General features: G+C 38.8%; 1 protein-coding gene across 1 annotated transcript in view; it reads right to left on the bottom strand.

Annotated features, from left to right (window-relative positions):
* The window catches only part of agbl1 (AGBL carboxypeptidase 1), a 33934-nt gene extending 14093 nt beyond the window's left edge, over positions 1–19841 (bottom strand). Inside the window, exons 1-14 of the mRNA XM_072435741.1 lie at positions 19637–19841; positions 11953–12026; positions 8113–8176; positions 6952–7098; positions 6740–6871; positions 6433–6526; positions 4742–4779; positions 4190–4398; positions 3931–4096; positions 3776–3852; positions 3101–3217; positions 2037–2178; positions 1819–1912; positions 1063–1329 (exon numbers count right to left, since the gene is read on the bottom strand). Of these exons, the coding sequence (XP_072291842.1) occupies positions 1063–1329; positions 1819–1912; positions 2037–2178; positions 3101–3217; positions 3776–3852; positions 3931–4096; positions 4190–4398; positions 4742–4779; positions 6433–6526; positions 6740–6871; positions 6952–7098; positions 8113–8176; positions 11953–12026; positions 19637–19721 (1706 nt within the window). The 5' untranslated portion in view covers positions 19722–19841. The remainder of the gene's footprint in view (positions 1–1062; positions 1330–1818; positions 1913–2036; positions 2179–3100; positions 3218–3775; positions 3853–3930; positions 4097–4189; positions 4399–4741; positions 4780–6432; positions 6527–6739; positions 6872–6951; positions 7099–8112; positions 8177–11952; positions 12027–19636) is intronic.
* Between the last annotated feature and the right edge of the window lie 390 nt (positions 19842–20231).

Below are 20231 nucleotides of genomic sequence, written 5' to 3'. Positions count from 1 at the left end.
GTTCCTATTTTAAGAAATGTATGAAATTAAATCATATATTGGTGCCTGTTCGGGTTAAATAGTTTGGAAGTGATTATAATATATTCCTTCCAGCTATTTAATTTGTGATTTTATAGCTAGCACATGTATAAGGAACTCTGGTCCCAACAAAAACAAAACTACTTTAGTGAACACAAAGATAAATACCAGTGCTGCCACTATCTCACACTAGTACATTTCTTCCAGCAAAGATTATTAGTTTGTAAATCAACAAACATATATCTAATGTTTTTTACAGACATTAATATATAACAGTACAATAAAGCACAAACATAAAAGAACAATCGATGGCAAACGGGAGGTATGATATAACAACATAGATGGAGATAATTTGGAGAATACCCAGTTACAGAATAAGGCTATCCCGGCTGTCAGATCAACTGCAGAGCAGAGAAGATGGCGTAATAAAAGAAAAGATGGAGAGATAATGGAATGTGACATAGAGCGTCAGATATCAGTGGGGTGTGGGAAGATGGTAATAAGTGAAGAAAAAAGCATGTGGTGCAAGACTGGACAGGTGCAAGAGGAGGAGAGGACACGGTGATCCTGTTCTGTGCCACTACATCCTCAGTCTGACAGCAATTCTGTGAGAAATCACATCCAACAAACTCACAGTTAGTGATTCAGCAAACAGCATCTGAGGGCTTTGTTCTGCACAGTTTGACTCTAAATAGGACTGTCCCACATATTTAGACATGACATGACATGAGTATTTTTCATACAGCAAACTGAGACAATACGGTTTTGAAACAGATTGCCACTGGTCACTGGGATAGAAACGTAGAATGCTGTATTTTATTGTAGTTCCAAAGCTAAGGTCCAGTATTGAAGTATTTCAGTTATTTTAGTTATTTTAGTAAATGTGTATGCCAAAGCTTATACACTATACGTCTTATTCATCACATTATCCTCAATATTTCAATCCAAACCTTTATGTTTGAAAGAGCATAATGAAACAGTTGCTGATTAAACAAAGATGCTCAAAGAAAACACACACAATTTATGATTTCACTTAGAGAGTACCTCTGCACATTGGGTTTACGTGGAGCCATGGGTTCATGTCCTTGTGGTGGGAGGTGACCCCAGAAGTCAGGGAAGCCCAGGATGTTGAAGTCAGGGATGGATCTGGTCTTGGAGGCAGCAGAGCTATACAGTTTAGGGTCGTGGAAAGGGATAACTGAGGCGTTTCTCTCCAGTAGTCGATCTATGGCGGTCTTATTGCAGCTTTCGTCTCCTGCCTCTTGCTCATCATTGTGACCATTTCCATTTTGTTGTTGGGAGGTGTTTCCCCTTAAAAAGTGAAGTTTTTTTTTTAACAAAATTATCTTGTTTTGCTTGGAGTGATTTATGATTGTGTTAAATGATGGTACATCATGATTGCCTGGCGAGTCAGTCCGTCCTACTTTCTGTTTGAATGCAGGAGGGTCTGGGACACTCCAATCACAGCTGCTTCTGCACGTATCTCAAATGTAGAAGTCATCTCATTGAAGCATTCAGAACGAAAATGTAACGTCTTTTATTTATGATTTAAATAGTTTAGTACTTTGCTCATAGATTTTGAAGAAATTCAAGCAGTTTTTCAGCCCTATGTTTTTTGTTTTGTTTTTTTCTCACAAGCCGCCTTGATCGTTTTTACACAAACGGACCATACGCTTCTCAGGATATGGTTCCAGACTAATGTATTTTCAAATCTTATGATCTGGGATGGTCAGACAAACATGAGTCCCTGGAATGTGCTGAGGAGAGAGCTGAGCTAAAGAGGGATCCTTTTTACTGTACCTGGAGTCTTTTGGCATCGCGCTCACACTAGGACTGGTGCCAAGGACAGTGGAGCTAATGTGGAAATCGTGTGGAGAATCTGACTGTCCAGCACCTGCAGAGCAAGGAGCAAGAAAAACACAATTCAAATTGTTGTTCAGATATAGGTATAGTTTGTAAAGGGTGAACATTATAAAATACATTTCAAGTCTAGTTCTGGATGGTGTAATTCCTCTCACCTTTCGAGTATTTCCGTTGGAATGAACCACTCTCCTTTATCTGAGGGCTGTGGGGGGACCAGCTGGAACAGAGCTCTTCATCATCTTCATCTGATGAAGATGATGCTGAACTTTTCTCTTTCTCTGAACCCAAATCTAGCTCCTGGGGCAAACAGAAAAATAGACAAACATCTTTGTTTAAAAAAAAAAAGATATCTGACTGTAAAACTTTGTCTTTGATGATTGCATTACAGTCACAGTGTCTTGTCACATGGATGAGCTTTTACAGGGTTGCCTGTATTTTAAATAGGTAAAGCTACATACATTGCATAAGAGCAATGCATGATAGGACTATCCAAACAAACATAACCATAAGACTAGACGTGTCAAAATAGTACACTCATTTTAGTATGTTTACCATTTCTAAAATCATCTGCAGGTTCAATCAGCCTTTGCAGGACCTCCATTAGTCCAAAATGAGAACATTAATCAGGAGTTGTGTCAGACCAGATCCTGTGTTGTATGACATGAAATATTACCTGAGACAGAGACACTAATTTACCATCCATCTATTTGACTATTTCTGTGTCTTGATGCATGGGCACATTTATTCTAATTTTAAAGCTTAAACGCATGATCCCTGATTATGTGTAGACAACTCACACACACAAAAATACGACGTCATTCTACTGCAGACCAGGCTTTTATCCAGATGCAAAGGCCCATAGGTGAGAAATATGTGTTGTGGCCATACCTCTATGTCAATACCCGATCTTATCTGACCTCAGAAGCCAAGCAGGATTAGACCTGGTTAGTCCTGGGACTGCTGAGAATACCGGGTGTCACAGTGGTCCAGCCGGACCTCAAGTCTAAACTGTCATTGTGTACTTAACTAAGACCCTCACCCACCTTGCCAATGTTTTGTATGAATGTGATTTGCGAGTGATTGGTGGTGGCGCAGATAGACAGCCTTGTTTGAATTAATGAATAATTCACAAAATTGTAAAGATACTTTGGCCTTGTAGAAAAGCCCTAAATACTGATTATAATGACGATATCATGGGGATAAAGAATCAGAGAGTTACCTGAAAGTCATGCGAGAGCTCAGGGCAAAAGACGTTGTACTGTGCCAGCGCTTCTTTAGGTCTGTCCAGCTCAGGTCGATGACGTAGTTTGTTAGAGTCAGTCTCCAAATCATCATCCTTCACAAGAAAATTATTATTGTCATAAATACATAGTATAGAGTTGGTATTTTTTGTCTGTATAGACACTTTTTTATACCAAGAATAGCTATTTTTGAAACCATGAAGATCGGATTAGACTTTTTGGGGGGATTTTCACCATCCGATTCTATCTGCATGGCCACAGAATACACACGTTTAATGTAGCAGGTTGTAGTGAAGACTGTGCCCATTAGGAGCAGGGAAAATGTCATGGCTTAGTGGGATCAGAATGTGCACCTGCTCTGATACAATACAACACAGGGAGCAGTCCCAGCTCAGTCCTGCAAACTGCAGGTATATATGTATACTATATGTATATTAGGCACACCATCACCCCATAATTGTAATTAATGGCAGTTTGTTGGATCTCTCGGGCATGGAGAAAAGTACTTAATCTTAATGTTAAGCACCTATTTAATATAATTCAACATAAAGAGAGAAAAACGCACGCACTGAAAACACAATTATTTCAACAGTAATGTATAGACAGCAATGTAAAGTTTACTACAATTGTATGCTTGTATACACAGCACTCACGTAGCTATTGTTTTCTGTTGTTGTTGTTTCCTGGTGTTTCTCAGCCTCCTCTTCATCACTGTCCTCACAACTATCTCCTACAATAGGCACAGAGACACCCTGTTAAGAACTCTTCATAAATACTACAGGGCACCAGTGCAAAATGGTCTCTGTACCAAATGCCACGTTGACGTGAAGGTCAGAGTGGGGTCGTCCTGGTATTGGAAAAGAGTATGCAGACAGATTTGAGGTCAGAGGAAGTTGGGTTTTAGGTAAGCATTTTCTCATGAGCTGAACTGAGGGCTCCACGAGAGAGGAGAGAGCTGTGTTCAGCAAACATGCCTGCAAGAGTAAATAACATTTACATCAAATGAATAAAATAATGTGGTGTTGACACATTGATGAGTCACACAGAGTTATATGAGAGTGGGTCACCTGTGTTGTTTGGTGGATGAGGCGAAGGCCTCCAAGTGAAAAGAATGCCTCTCTGCCTGCAGTACTGTAAGTGACCTTATGAAGGCAACGCAGCAGCGCATGGCGGATTGCTATGGCAACATGATGAGTATCCTTGCAATGCCAGTCCTCATAAAGCCGCAAGAGTCCAGAGATGTAGCCCTTAGATACCACCAGGCAGACGTTAGCCTCTGATGAGCAAGAGAAGAGGAACCGCATTACAACCAACTCAAACCTGTGAAACTGAACTGAAATCATTCAAATACATCCCACTCATAGTTGTCAGGAAAAACAATTGTTAGTAGCAGCTGGACCTTTTGTTTTACTAATGGTTTGATGTGATTAACAAAGCAATATAGGTTAAATACTGCCTTATTCAATCGCTCAAATACAATGAATCCCCTTTAGAAACCTTCAAAGGGGCAAATGCATTTAGAGCTCAAATGCTCTGCCAGTCTACAGGGCAACACTGTCCTCTATGGGACATATATGGCAGTTGCAGCTATGAGGCATGTCTAGGTCAAATCAACTTACTTGTGCAGAGCACAGCCCCAAAAGCATTAATGGCTGCCCTGAAACAGAATGATGGTAATTAGATCATCATCAAGTGTGTGTGTGTGTGTGTGTGTGTGTGTGTGTGTGTGTGTGTGTGTGTGTGTGTAAAAATAAATGTTGTGTACAAACTGTTAATTACCAGAGCAGGTATTGTAATTGTCACAAATATACTATGAATATCAAAGCTGATGTTTATGCAACCTTACTGTTATGTTATTGTTTCCAATGGGAAATTATTTTTGTTACAGTCATGCAACCATCTTGCAAAAAATAATTAACAAAAAGAAACTTTAACTAAATAGTATCATAGTAAAAAATAAATGAATCTGTCTTTTTTATCAAGTAAAAGAAAATAAGTAAACTGTATCTCAGTGGAAGGAGCAGGGTGATGAGGGTCACCAGAGGCCACAAGTTCACACTGGCTCTGAGGATAAGGTCAGTCAGCCTGAACTCAGCACACTCTAGGTTAGAAGTGCAAGTGCTGAGTATATCTTAAATGTTTAAAAAATAGAAAACAAGAGAAAACGTTTTGATTCGAATGGATCGTTCTCAGGTTATAATTATGTGTCACCCCTATATTTGTTGCCACAAATTCAAATAAGGTTTCAAAATGTCAAACCTATACCCACTTTGAATTGTTTTTTATTATAACAATTTGTAAATTAAATTACCGTAACTGAAGTCACAATCGGTGTGGATGACTTGATCAGAGGAATACAGTATGGTCATAGAAAAAGTCTCACAAAGGATACCATGTCAATCATTCGGCTGCCCCAGGGTAATGAGGGCTACTGCTGACAGCTGTAAATTGAATTTCTCCATAGATATAGTCACAGAACATCAGACAGCTTGACTGATATCACTGTTTTAACGTGTAGACAGCGGTCAAGCAGCACGTCCAAAGGCACTATGCTGCATAGATTACTGTGACTGACGTGTCACACTAATGCCTTGTTTCTCCTGTTACATCAAAGGCATTCCCAGCTGCCAATTAGTCAAAGTTATTCAAAGGAGCTGCACGCGTCATTATGAAATCTCACAATCTTCTCAATAACAACTCTTCTTGTCATGTGTGCAATGCAAAACATGTGCACCTGGGCACTAAACATTTGAAAGTCTGAAGCAACATTTTTACAAGCAGCAGCGTCTTGTGCATGAATATGGCAGTTAGCCAGAGCTCTTGGCTCTAACTTCACTAAAAGCTACTTGAGCCAATGCCTTTACTTTTGACATAGATAGATGGGAAGGTATCAGATGATCCTGGTCTTCTTATGTTGAATTCTACAGTAACATGAAACTTGCCACTCAATAGATGTGCAAAATCTTGTCTTGAATTATAAAAACTGAGTGGTCACTGCATATAGAGGGACATACCGCTACTTTAAACTTAGAAATATATTCCATGCCATTAACCCTTTCATGGCTCTGCTCTGGAAGTGTGAGGAAGGGATTCACATTGCAGGTCAGTCAAGGGGCAATACACGTGTCATCTAACATTCATAGTCGCTGACACTGCCAGCTACCAGGAGGCGTTGGGTTGACAGAGTGATATTTTTGAGACACCGCTGTACTTTACCCCACTGTTGTTAAAGATATCTTGGTCAGCGCCATGCAAAGTCTATTTACAGGTTAATGGGTGTTGCTCCAGTATCACAGGTTGAGGTACATACTTGATAGTGTGAAGGTTCTTAGTGGTATAGGGAGGGATGAGGCGAAATATGACGTCTATTCCACAGTTTTCTCCAATCAGATTTGCTGTAGAAACTGTAACACAGAAATTGGAAAGAACCACTTGAACTAATTCTCATTTGTTTCAACACAGAAATCTTGTGAGCAAATGTATTATATTTGCTTAACTTCACATTGCTTCAAAATTAAATTACCTTAAATTAATCTTTAGAATACGTGGTATGACCAGTTTTTACAGTGCAGTGGGTTTAAAAGAATAAGCAATATGATGAATGTATATTTATTTACCTGAAGAAGCGAACACTTGAATAACCCAGAGGCAGGCAGCAGCTCTTTTGGCATTTTCTAGGTTTTGTTTAAGCAGATTCAGAGTCAGCACAACACCACCAGCATCTTCTGCTTTCATTCCAATCCGGCGGTCTAATGGATGCACACATTTATTGGTATTATTATCAATATTGAAAAAAGGTCCTAATAACTGATTTGACCTAAGCTCGCACCTCTGTGTCCCACTTTGGCCAGCAGGTGCAGCAGCGGCAGCAGGATGGTGTAGTTGGGACTGAAGCAGCGAGCTGTATTGACCAGTGCCTTGAGCAGAGCCTCACTTCCACCTTTACTGATCAAGTAGTGGATGCGACGATCTGTGCCTGAAGCCGGATGACACAGAGCACATGTACTGTATATCCTATAACATTGTATTTAAAGATGCACTATGTAACCTTCTTGTCTCTGTGGAGATGTTTTTGCTTTAGTTAGAATGTTCCACAGAATGTCGTAAACACAGCTTTTGTACATCCAGAACGCTGCTGCTCGGGTCCTGACTAGAACCAGGAAGTATGATCACATTAGTCCTGTTCTCAGGTCTCTGCACTGGCTCCTGTGGCTCAGAGAATAGACTTTAAAGCAGCTTTGCTACAAGTCTCTCCATGGCCTAGCACCAAAGTACATCTCAGACATGTTAGCAGGAACCATCTCAGGCTCTGAGGACCTCAGGAACTGGCCTCCTGCTGGTGCCAGAGTCAGGACTAAACATGGACCGGCCTCCTGCTGGTGCCAGAGTCAGGACTAAACATGGACCGGCCTCCTGCTGGTGCCAGAGTCAGGACTAAACATGGAGCAGTTCTGTTTATTTGTTGTATTGTGCTTATGACAAAAATAATTTTGTGTGCACTTTACATTATTATTTATGCTTTTATTTTTATGTTTTATATTCAATCGTATGTTTTATATTCAATTGAAAAAAAAAACAGTTAAGGTTGTAAAGCAATTTGAACTTTCACAAGAACAATGAGTGAGTCAGGGGTAAATTAACATTGTAAAGTAAATCAACAATGTCAGTTGCTTGTCCAGGATCAATCAATGTGAATTGCAAAAAAATGGGTCCGAGGCACTCATAACACAAATCCTTTATTGTGTAAGGGACATTAGGGAGCTTGCCCTTATGAAGACCTAATAACAGGTAAAAAAGTTTTATGTCTTATGAAGACCTAATAATAGGTAAAAAAGTTTTATGTCTCTTTTCCGTATTTTTCCGGACGGAATTGTGCTCTAAAAATCAATTGAACTTATCATACCTTTCTATCTCAATGGAGGCAACCACCAGACAAAGTCATATTTGTGGAGAGGATTTTCACATTCGAGCAATAAAACTAAAAGCTTACCGGCAGACAGAAGTTCATCTAGAACATTGAGTATGTTCAGTGTGCTTTCCACGTCCCCAGCATTCTGCACAAACAGCAATATCACAATGCATGTTAAAGAGAGAGACCGTTGTATTTCATATCACATGTATTTTGTCCTGGTTTATGGTTAATATCTCTGTAAATGCTGAGCAAATCCACAAGAAAACTTCCACTTCTATTACAGTTTTCACACGCATCAAAATGTGTTGGCATTATTGATTCCCAAAAGCATAATTCTTGTCAAGTGAAAAGGCTTTTTTAAGTGTACATACAGTTCAGTTCATCATACGCTCAGGATATCAACCATTGGAGTTAAGTTAGTTTCTAAACTGATTTTTGAAAGTGCTGTATATAATTAGGGACAAAAATTCATTCATCAATATTTTGTTTTGCATTATCATGATTTCAAGACTTTTCTAAAAACTTCCAGTAAATGTCTTGGTTGAGATTCAAGTCTAGCACAATACCACAAAAGGGCAGAAATATCACTTTTTTATTAAAAGAAAGATGTATAAATTATAACAAATTGTGAATTGTGAATTGTGCATTTAAAGTAATGCTCTATTGGATAAAGGTAAGATAAAGTACAATAAAAGTGTGTAGATTAGATGGAGGCTCTGGAGTGGCTGTAAGTGTGTGCTCTGGCTCTAAGGTTTAAACACAGAACGCCTCTGTCTAGTGTGAGTGTCGAATCCACAACCTTCTCGCAGGGAAGCAGGGTCCCAACCACTATTTTATGACTTAAGTCCTTCTAAAAAATAAAGTGGTACCATAGCAGACCTCTATTTGATATTCACATTCAGAATGACCTACATCTACTGGATTCAATTCTGCAGTTTAAACACTTCCTCCCTCCTCATTAGAAGGTGAATAGTAGAAAAGCCAACTATCTGTCTGATATTAATATGTCCATGTGTTAGACAGAACGAGCCAACAAACTCTGTGTTTAAAGACAAACAGTGAGAGGATCTGTTGAGCCACTGTAATAAGAAGCTGCTGCTAAACACAGACAGAGCTCACAGTTATGTAACAGGTTCCATTAACCTACTGCACAAGATCACTATTTACTGGAGCCGGGGTCAGACGTTTGGCACATATTAACCTGGCGCTAATGACTTGTTCACACGCCACGATGCACAAGTGGAACAATCATTGTGGATTAATAGAAGCAAAAGTGTGGCTTTTTATCCTGTCCATTTTACTTTTTGTGTGGCATAGAGTTTACATATGATTCTCTTCCTGATGCAGTATTGGTCATATTTTGAGTTTGGATCGTTATTACTGTCTGAGAATGGAAATAATGTGCAGTAAACAGTTAAACAGGTTGGTTTTATTTATGCACTTTAGGTGTTTTCTGTTGTGTGGGACTTTTGAACATGTAGTTTCAATCTACTGATGTATTCAGCTTTATTAAACCAGGTGAGAACCCGTTGAGATCAAGACCTCGTCTTCAAAGGCGAAAGATGGGGCAAAATTTTAAGTGGCAATTTGTAAAGGTAGAGTAGTTTCATAGGGAATGTTTTGCGGTTCAATTGTTTTCCTGATTTAGAGTTGAGGCAGCTTGGTGGTTGGGGTGGTGTAGCCCTTAATGATTGTGCCTCACTGGCAGGTTCAATCTCTGGACCTTATGTTAGGAGTTTGCATGCTTTTTTTTAGTATCAGTGTAGTTTGTCTTTGGGTGACCAAGTTTCTCCATCAATAAAAAATAGTGGTCTTGATCTCAACAAGTTCTTACCTTATTAAATACAGGTTAATAAATAAAAATAAATACGTTTTTCTGACCAAAATATATCCAAGGGACAGCTGTGTAATCATACGCATAAAGTGCAGACAATACATGCAATTAGTGTCCATTAACTCCTACTTTTTAGACATTAGTTCTTTAAGACTATCATTCTATCCATGGGTTTCAGCTTTGGTTTTGAATTGTTAATTGCTAATTTTTCTTGATCAAATATGGCCTGCAGCTTACTTTGATTTATTATTTTTCTCTAACATCATCTAAAACCACAAGACCTTTAAAGATATAGTTTTTGGGAGAATGAGTCAATAAGTTACATTGTGATCCTGACACAATTAAGGACGCACATAGTGAGTCTCAAATGCACAGTAAATAAATATTTTATGCCTATATTTCAAGCTCTCACCACCAAACTGAATTTTCTCATGGACTAAAACAAAAATGGCGTGATCTAAAATTGTTCTGTGCTACTGCGAACTGGAAATACATTTGATGCCTACTTGCAATGATAGAGTTTCACAACTCATCAAAATCAGATCTCATTCAAATAAAAGATGCAGTTTCATTAATGTAGCTGTTGAAACCACAGCGCTGATGAGAGCCAGATTGGAAATGGATTTGGAAATGTGTCATCCACAACCCTCATGAACTCGATATAACACATAGAGGGTTTGCTTTGATGCACATTTAAATAATAACATGCGTCCCAATTCAAATACTGTAAACATGCCATTGTTAATGATTTACTGTTGGGTGCTAATACAAGTTATAATCACTATGTTTTGGTCCAAGAAAATGTTGGTTTTGTGCCACATCGGGACTCACTGTGGATTTAAGATTGTAAACTCCTAAAGGTGGTGTTAATGTTACGTCTCAAGCCTTGACCTTGGCAAGGATTGAGCATGGATGAATTAACAGAGAGGAAGCAGCTTTAATATCAGCTGTCTCAGAGCTTGTTAGTGTTGATAGCTGCAGGAAAACTTAGCCCTGGTGACGTCCAGCCTAATCTTATATGCAGCTGTGTTATAGCTAAGACAGTAAAAACACATGGATTAATGGTACGGGCCGATAGTTGTACAAATCTACGTTTCAACTAGGAGGTTTTATTTGTCATTAGAGTAGTTTAAAACTTTGGGCAGGGCAAGTTTATTTGTAGAGCACATTTCATGCACAAGGCAATTCAAAGTGCTTCACACAACAGGAAAAATGCATTAAAATCACAAAGAAATTACAGAAACAGAAATACAATAAAATTAACCAATCAAGAAAAAACAAAAAAATAAAAAACATCTAGCCACAAAGGGTAATGTGTTTTTGGAGTCCAACTCCCTTTTAAATCAGTTCAACTGATTGTTGCATGCTAACCTTTGTGTCAAAATAATTTGCAGTTAAATCAGTTTGGTCCATTATAGCTCAAATGTGATCAAATAATGCATGACTTTAAATGCAATTAACGAAAATGGGCAAAGGGTAATGAATGAAAAATGTAAACATGTGGAGAAACACTGCTCAAATATTTATTTATATATTTTTTTACATCAACGTGAATCATTATAAAAACTAGTTTTAAAAACCTAAGCTATGAACAACAAACAAGCACAATCATTAGTAAGCAAGATATTGTAGGTAATCTAGATTTGCTCAAAGTCTTGAGAACTGTGATTACTAAAACATTGTGTGTTTTTGTTTTATGCAGGACAGAAAGCATCATCTCATTCACATTCTCCATAACCATTTTCCTAAACAGTGCACACAAAGATGTTAACTCAGCACAACCACTGATAAGCAATAAACAAGCGTACAAAGGTGTAATTAAGAATATTTAAGGACCAAACTGTTTTACAAATGTGACATAATGGCAATGTTAATAATAGTAATGTTTTGCAAACAATGAGTTGAGTAGGAAATTAATGTTTTGGAGAACTTTTAGTTTGGGTTAGTTTTACCGTGTAATTGACTAAGGTCTTAATGTTAAGCTAATGCTTTAGTTATCACTTAAATTGTTGAAATGTAATAGTATTATAATAAATGATAATAATGTGGTGGTTATTTCATAGTGATAGTTTCTCCATTCCTACCTGCAGGGTGGACAGCAGGACCTCCAAGCCGCTGGATGAGTTGGGAGAGGCAGCCATGCTGGACCGGCGTCCCTCTGTAGCGGCGGGTTGTGGGTCAGACACAGACATCAGAAGAGGAACAGTTAAACAGTGAGCAGTGAAGTAGACATGTAGTCGGACAGAATGGCTCTGACTGAGTGAAGCGCGTCGTCAGTCAGGTGGATGGAGACAGCAACTCTCCACTGCCGTGGCTCATCACAGTATAAACGCCAAGCATCTGTCTCTCATTTCCCCGCGAATGCCAACCGTAACTCACGCAGTGCTCGTTGTACAGTGGGACACCACCCCCACTCACCTCCTGGGATTACCCAATAGCAAAGGGCTATGTGTACTGTACAGTACCCTATGTCCAAGTGCAAGCACATTCATAAAAGTCACACATTATCAAGCCTTATAGTAGTGGTTAACTCATATTTGGGGATGATCTGGAGGCCAAAATGTTGTTCTGTTTTGTTGTGGATGTTCATGAGTAATCCAACCCTTTAGAACAAAATGCTGGAGAAAACATTTGTGCTGGTGTTGAGAAGACTGCCACGTTAAAAAGGGCTTGACAAGACCAACTAGGCAGCTGCAACACCCCCTAGATACACACAGCAAGGGTCAACACAGGGTAGGTCCGTTTTATAGATGTCCTAAAATCAATATATTCCAGCAGCTTATCTTCACACACACGCAGTAAATCAAAAGGTTTTGAGGAGGTAAAGGTTTTTGTTACCTCACTGGGATCTGGAAGATTGTTTTATTTGTTGTTATCTATGTTTAAAACAACATTTTAATTCAATGGATCGACAATTCATCATGACGCTGTGTCATCAGTGTTTAGCTATCCAATATTTTCTAGAAAAGTGTGTTGCATTAAGTTAGAAACTTTGTTCTCAATCGAACAAAAGCTCAATCTATAATAAAATCACAGTTTAATTCATTATAAGTCTACAGTATGCCTGTGTCTGTTTTTATATCAGATAGTAACCAGGCCTCCCTGCTGTACAGATGGTGTCACCTTAACTGGCTCTCCAAGTATGTGTGTTTGAAGACAGACTAGGTGAAGTTGAAGGTCACTGATTGAGAATACTCTTCCTTAATCCTCACTTTTAGCTGTTAAGCCCACAGGCCGCTCTCTAGCCCTCATCGACTTAACAGCAGTTCATGCATTCCAAAAATCACTGAGGGACCGGATGCCTCTCGCTGAGAGTTTTGACAAAAGGCACAACAGCAGTAATTGAAAAGTAACAAAAAATCTGCGCAAAATCATCGTAAAAGCCCTCACAATCTGAAAGTAAAAATGTCACAAATTTAGAAAATCTATTCTGACATTTCAATAGTCATAACATGTTTTCTACCATCAGTTTGAATTGAATTATACTTATTTTCTAATTCAGTTTTACATAGCTTTTACATTACGTTACCTCTAAAGTGAAAAGTAGTGGGTTGTTTTGGGCCGTGACATAAACGCTCCACCTGTCGCAGCAGAATCAGATCAACTCGGACAAGGACAAAGACGGTTGTACAATTAGTCTAGCTTTAAAGGCAGCTTAACCGAGCATTGGCCGTATCGACGGACAAGAACAAATGTGACCAAATCAAAAAGACATGTGAGCGGCTGCTTTTTAATCCACTGTCAACGTATCCCAAGACCTCATTATTCCTAACAGGCCTTTAATCCAGGGAAGATAGCGCAGGACAGGATTCCCCAACAACACACACACACACACTTGTTGGGTTTCCATGCTTTGTGGTGACTTCAAATTGACAAATTTATCCAGATTTTTTTGTTATTATTATGATATTTAGACGGTATTGTGGCTGTTCATCAGAAACAGTAAATCTTTAGTATAAAACAATGATAGAACCATACATTGGCCCAAAAAGTGCAGGAATATCACATTGTACTCTTTGTTTTTTGTCAGTTTGTATTCATTTTGGAGCCTTTTCTAATGCTTTTTACTACTGGCCGATAAACTCGACATTCAAATCTAGTAAATCTCCAAAACAACAATTGTGATATTATCTGTTTTTCAATATATCTCCCACCCCTACATAAACGTGTCCATAGCTTAACTTTAAACTGGGTCGTTGTTCTATTTTTTTAAGGATTTGACTCATGGAGATCTAATTTTAATCCACAAAAGGAAGGCATGTCCCCATAAATTGACTGTATATATTATTTTAGTCTCCACATTCTGATAAATACCCGCTCACACAGGCACACGGACATTTGGCCATTGAGGGAAGACCTGTGTGTTGTGCCAGCTGTCTTCCTTATCTTGTCTCCTGGTAACTACAGACAACAGGCGGTGTGTCTCGTCAGTGACACTCACATTACTGTGGACACACAAAGGAAACATCAACAGCTGAGGCCCAGTGACATTTAACTTAACAACTTAATCACAAGTGCATCATTATAACCAAGTTTCCAAAACAAGTATAATTATAAAGTGAGACAAGATGGAGACCAAGATTATTTATTTATTCCTATCTTATAATTGAGGCGGGTAATACAGTCAATTGAGCAATAATAAAGCAAATGTTGTTTTGAAGATAAAATATAAAGGGTTTAACTGTTAAAAATGTCTGTTATAATCTTGCAACCAATGATATAAAGTGACATTTTTGCACTTAAATGGGAAACTGAAACCTCAACTAATACATTTAAAATTGGAATAAAATGTACTAGGCCAAAATATCATCTGACAATAATCCATCTGTTTGCTTCCTGCGCTGGCCCTTACCCTTTTTTGAATGTCTCTGACCAATTTGTCACATTTGGCCTGTTTTCACTTTTCCAATCTGCTTGAACAGCACATAATATCAACATAAAGCCTCCAAAATGCTGCCCAAAACACAGAACAAGTACAACTTCAATAAAAACATACAGTATACCAGTAAATATTAGCTTCAAATTCATCACACGTAACGATTCAAAGTCAATCAAAGAAAAAATATTTACGAATGATAACAACAAACCATAAAAGGACCACACAATTCTCATGCCGGGTTAAACACCAGTGAGTAAAAGGGCCACAGAGAAATACAAAAGTAAAAATGCTGACAATTAACTACATGTACCTAAATTAAGTGTAGGCTTAGAACCTATATTTTGAGTAACTGTATTCCAGTACAGTTATACAGTTATTCTTTCATTCTTTGGTATTCAGAGGACAGTTATGTTGGGGAAATCCCAGTTCTCCCTGTGCCAGTCAGACACTGCCAGCTCAGCTATTGTTATCCGAGCCTACGTCACCAGTGTGTTACTCCCTACAGCAGAAGTACAGTCGGACTGGACTGGATCAGACTGAGGCGCACACCATGTCTCAGGTTCATGTCTCCGGGTCCCGGGTCTCGTACAGATGGAAATAAACTTCTCCAGCGTTAGAACTCCAGCCTCATGCTTCTTCTTTCAACTCTTAGGCTACTTCAATTCATTCTACAAAGTTACTTGCCTAAAATCAAAGGAATAATACATTGTGGTTCTTGAGTTAGCAATTTTGGGTTTAAACTACATGTTGTTAGTTAATAAATGCATAACATTGGGCTGTTTATTCCTTTCTATACCACAGTATAATGCAACTTGTTCTTACAGTACTCTTAATGTACAATGCAACATAAAACATTACAAAATACTGACACTTTGGATGAACATAACATATAAATGGATTTCACAGGGAGTAAAACTTCTTCTAGGGAAAGTACAGCACAGGTGAGGTGGACAGTAGAGTACAGGACTAAGAGGACTTGTAGCCAGTCCATGTCAAATAAAGAGCTTTTAAATATTTTTTTAGATTGCTTTCATTTTTGACAGCATTCAAAAAAATGTTATTAATTTGAAATAAAATATCAAATGTTATGTTGTTATAATTATGAATAAATATGAATACATTTTAATATTGTGACATCCCTAATATCAGCTGAAACTTAAAACAACATGAAATAAGACACACACAGATAAATGGTGTTTTCCGGAAAATAAATGTCAAGTCACATCTGTACTATTGATTGTTGTAATAAACTTAATAGCCTTTAAGTGTCAGTAGTGAGCCTACAAAGTGGATTCTCAAAATAATTTCTGGTTCTTCAGATGTCACCTCTTGAATTAATCACAGCTATTGGAACCTGAAGTCCTTGGCGATAAGCTTAAGTCATAAATCAAGAGCTGTGTTGAGAAAAACAGGTGGGACACCAGCCAGCGGCATCACTAGACTCGAATTGAAATGAAAGGAAAAAGATTATGCAGGCGACTTACAGAAACTACTAACCTGAATGTGGACTCCACTGTCTGCAATATGAACCCTGAACTAAATGCTGCAACAGTGGCACTGAGCTCATCACCATCACTCACCTGTGCATCTGAGGCCAGTTATCATCATGCCATATCTGCAGCTCCTGTGATACGTGCGCGGAACAAGGATGAGCTGAGAAACTTCTAAAAAAATCATTTCAGTTGTGGCAAATAACACACTGAATTGACCTATTTCAAGATATTAGATTTGGACAACAATAAGTCAGATGGTGTAACTGCATTAGTCTTATATGAATCTGGATATTTGTTTCTGCCAGGCTCTTGAGCAACGCTGTGTGTCATTGTCATGTAGATTCACCGAGGAGAATGACTCCAGGGTCAAGAGTAAGTACCAGGGTTAGAGTTAGACCGCTTTAGATAGCAGGGCACCCGAGGAACGCCAAAATCTATGCACACATTTGACTTTTTATATAGGTAGGTCACTCAAGAAGAGGGGAACATAAAGAGTGCTTTTCTAAACCAAGAAGCTGCACACTAGAGAAGTATAACTTATGTTGTGGGATAAAACATGTGGGATAAAACAAGAGGAACAAGTCTTCAAACCTACTGAAATAGAAACATGAGAAAACATATTTTTTTGGTGAGCACACAAATGGATTTTGAGGCCTCTTCTTCCAATCAAGACATTTTAAATTGAACAATTTTGTGCAGAAAGGGCTTCTGCAATATTTACAATCTGCATATAAAAACACAAAGACTGTTTCTAATGGTGCAATGGAAGAATAAAGTTAGAAGCACAAGATAAAGTGTTTAATTTAATACATCACAGCCTTCTAACTCTGTTGTCATGTCTTTCCACAGCTATAAATAAATAACCCTGTTGTTATCAAAAGTTCTTGAAAAATCTTTACAATAACAACAGGGTGCCATAGACACAATGATTTAATTTACATTCTGAAAAAAGCACACATCAGAAGTGAAGCTGTATACGAGAGGGCGTGTCAGGACGAAAGTGGAATTCAATCCAGAGGCTGACTTTCCATCCGAGTGATATAGAAACATAACATGATCCAACAGTTAAGTAACAGCCCTCTTAACTTAAACATTTCTCCACAGCTGCTTTGAATCTCCAAAACGGCAGTAGGAAAAATATCTTTAAATATCACTGTGGAATAAGTTGACAAATCAGCATGTTTATATTAAGTTTATTAAATTTAAGATAAAGTGTCATTATAGTTAGGGTATTTTTTTGTATCAATCATTATTATTTTCCTAAAATTCCTTTGTTTCCTTTGGTAATTGCTGCAATATGTGTGAGCAAATAAACTCACAAAAGCCCATCTTGGCCGGCTTTCACGATCGACCCGGCTAGTTCTTGTTCCCATAAAAGTGTGTATCTCACTTCTTGTTCCATTCATTCTCTGAGAACGAGGAAGTTAAGACTTTTACGTACAATGTAAATATGTCGCAAGAGAAAACCTACGTGTTAATAAAAAAAGTGTTTTTGTGACAAAGCAAAAAAACTTGAAAAAAGTAGATAGAATGTAAAGGTCGAGTGCTTTTGCAAACAGGTCAGTTTATTTATTACATTTATAGTATGTTAGCATTGGCTTAGAGACAAAACCACTGACTCTTATAAGCATATAGATGTCCCCAGGGAAAGTGTTTACATGTTACGCAAAGTTCTTAACATGTTGCCTGAGATTATTCATCTGTCACTGACTCTAGAGCAGGGCTGGGCAAACTACAGCCCGCGGGCCACATGTGGCCCGTTTGTCTTTATAATCCGGCCCGCCAAACATGCCAAGTAATATAAAAACAAAATAAAATAAAAAATGTCTTTCTTTTTTGCCCACAGGCATCTGTCTGCACTTGTATCCTTAATAAATATGATGTGAAATTAATTAAATAATAGATTCAATTGCCTATATTTGACAGAAAAGTGATATTCTATTTGATATTCAATTTTTTTGATTTTTTTTTCACACCAATGATCGCGGGCCGGCCCTCCGCTACTTGCCTGGATTCGAATATGGCCCTCTGAGGAAAATGATTGCCCACCCCTGCTCTAGAGCATTGTGTTAATTAATTATTGATCCTTTCAGCGAAACACTGCAAATTCCTCATAAGGAATGAATGGTGCAGAAAGTGGAGAGGATTTCTTAGCTTACTCTGTTTGATGCTTCACCCAATCAGTTTGAAGTATTTGCTGGAATGTTATGCTTTTCCAATCGCTTTCAGTGAGAGCCGTCTCAGCCTGTCAATGTGGAGTGCTGCAGTTCTGCTATACTGCCAGGTTGCTTCTTAGAGAAAAATCTGTATTGATCATGCACTTGTGGTGACACTTACTAACTTCCTATAGGGCTCTCCCAGCACCAGGTATCAAAGAAGGTTTGTACCAGTTCATTTAAATAGATCAAACTAGATCCTCACTCTTCGAAACCCTTTGCCACATCGTTAATCTTCAGGCCAATCCACAACTTTCCGACAGTCTGTAAAACTGGGACAGACTGCCAAAGTGCAGTCAATCAGAGCACTGCATTTGGCTTTTACTTCCAGGTTCACAAGTGCTAAAATGTGCAATTATTAGATGCCCACAGCGCGTAACAGTCTATTTTACAATGGTCTGCTTTTTCAGTATACTTACATTGATGTGTAAATAATTATAATTTTGTATTAACGCTACAAACCGGGAGCTCTAGGAAAGATAATTCACACTGACATTGAAGACATAGCTGAGCCACATAGCACAGATAGCACTGACATTTGAGCAGGCGAGATGAAGTCCGGCGAGCAGTCTGCCCAGGACCAGCAAGAAATATACTTTGTAGATATAACGTTTTTTTTTTAACCGACTTATTGCCTTCAGTCAGTTAAAAAAAAAATATGTTAATATGAGACATTTGACCTGTTTGTGTCAAGACAAGCATTTGGATCATTTTAGAGCATCCGTCCAAAATACTTCAAAAGTCACTCAGGAAGAATAAACTTGGGAGGGTGGAATTTGTCTGGATTATCTGCTCAGGCATTAATTACCTAAGAAATGTTTTGAGGCAAGGCACCATTAGCCTGCAATGTGGAAGGAATAGTTCTAATCTGATCATATTCTGCAGATACGTCGCTCCAAAACCATGTAAATAAACTGTGCTTTTTATAGAACGTGTCAAAAGAACAAGATGGTTCCAGATATGTATTTCTAATATCTTACAAATTGTGTCTGAATCAGCAGGGTATTGAAATGATACCATACTTATCTCGAACACTATATCATACTGATCATAGACTCCATAGTTGAAGAGTCAGGCTGGATGACAAGAAAGTGCCCCTCTTAAGTTCACTGCCAACATTCACATAGCCACAAGAAGTGACAGGACTAATACAACATTGTTAGTGTTAGAGTGGATTTACCTTTGCAGACAGATGAGTGATAGGTGCCCTGCAGTTCTTTGAGAGTCCCATTCCAGGTGAAGGTACTCCGGCCATAATTAAACATTTTAACTTCTTACTTAATTCAAATACAGTTATATGCTGTAGGAGTTTTTTTGTTATTCTTTCTGCCACAGTTAGCCCTGACAAGCTTATGCTGTGTGCTGTGAGAGCTTGTGGAGAATGGGGCAGGCAGCACTTTTAAGCACCTGGCTCAGTTTTTAAAAAGGCTCTTGTGCCATTTGCTGGAGCCCTGGGTTTGAAGTCCAAATGTCACCGTGAGGCTGGCGGTGGCAAATGAGGATGGGGTATAGATGGGGTGAGTTTCTGCGTATGTGTGTAGCACCCACTGAACAGAGCTGAGTGTCCGCGTAAATCAATTCTGTCAACAGGCAACTAGAGAGTCCACTGTTCCTGTGGACAACCTGCTGTGGAAGACATCAAGAGGCGTGAGAGCGGGGGGAGAGAGGGCGAGGGGGGAGAGAGGGCGAGGGGGGAGAGAGGGGAGGGGGGAGAGAGGGGGAGGGGGAGAGGGGAAGAGGGAGAGAGAGGGGAGAGGGCGAGAGAGGGCGAGGGG

The sequence above is a fragment of the Eucyclogobius newberryi genome, unplaced genomic scaffold, assembly GCF_026437365.1.
Source record: "Eucyclogobius newberryi isolate DKJ021-1_F unplaced genomic scaffold, fEucNew1.0.hap1 SCAF_7, whole genome shotgun sequence".
NCBI classification, from domain to species: Eukaryota; Metazoa; Chordata; class Actinopteri; order Gobiiformes; family Gobiidae; genus Eucyclogobius; species Eucyclogobius newberryi.
This window is presented reverse-complemented; position numbering and strand designations above follow the sequence as displayed.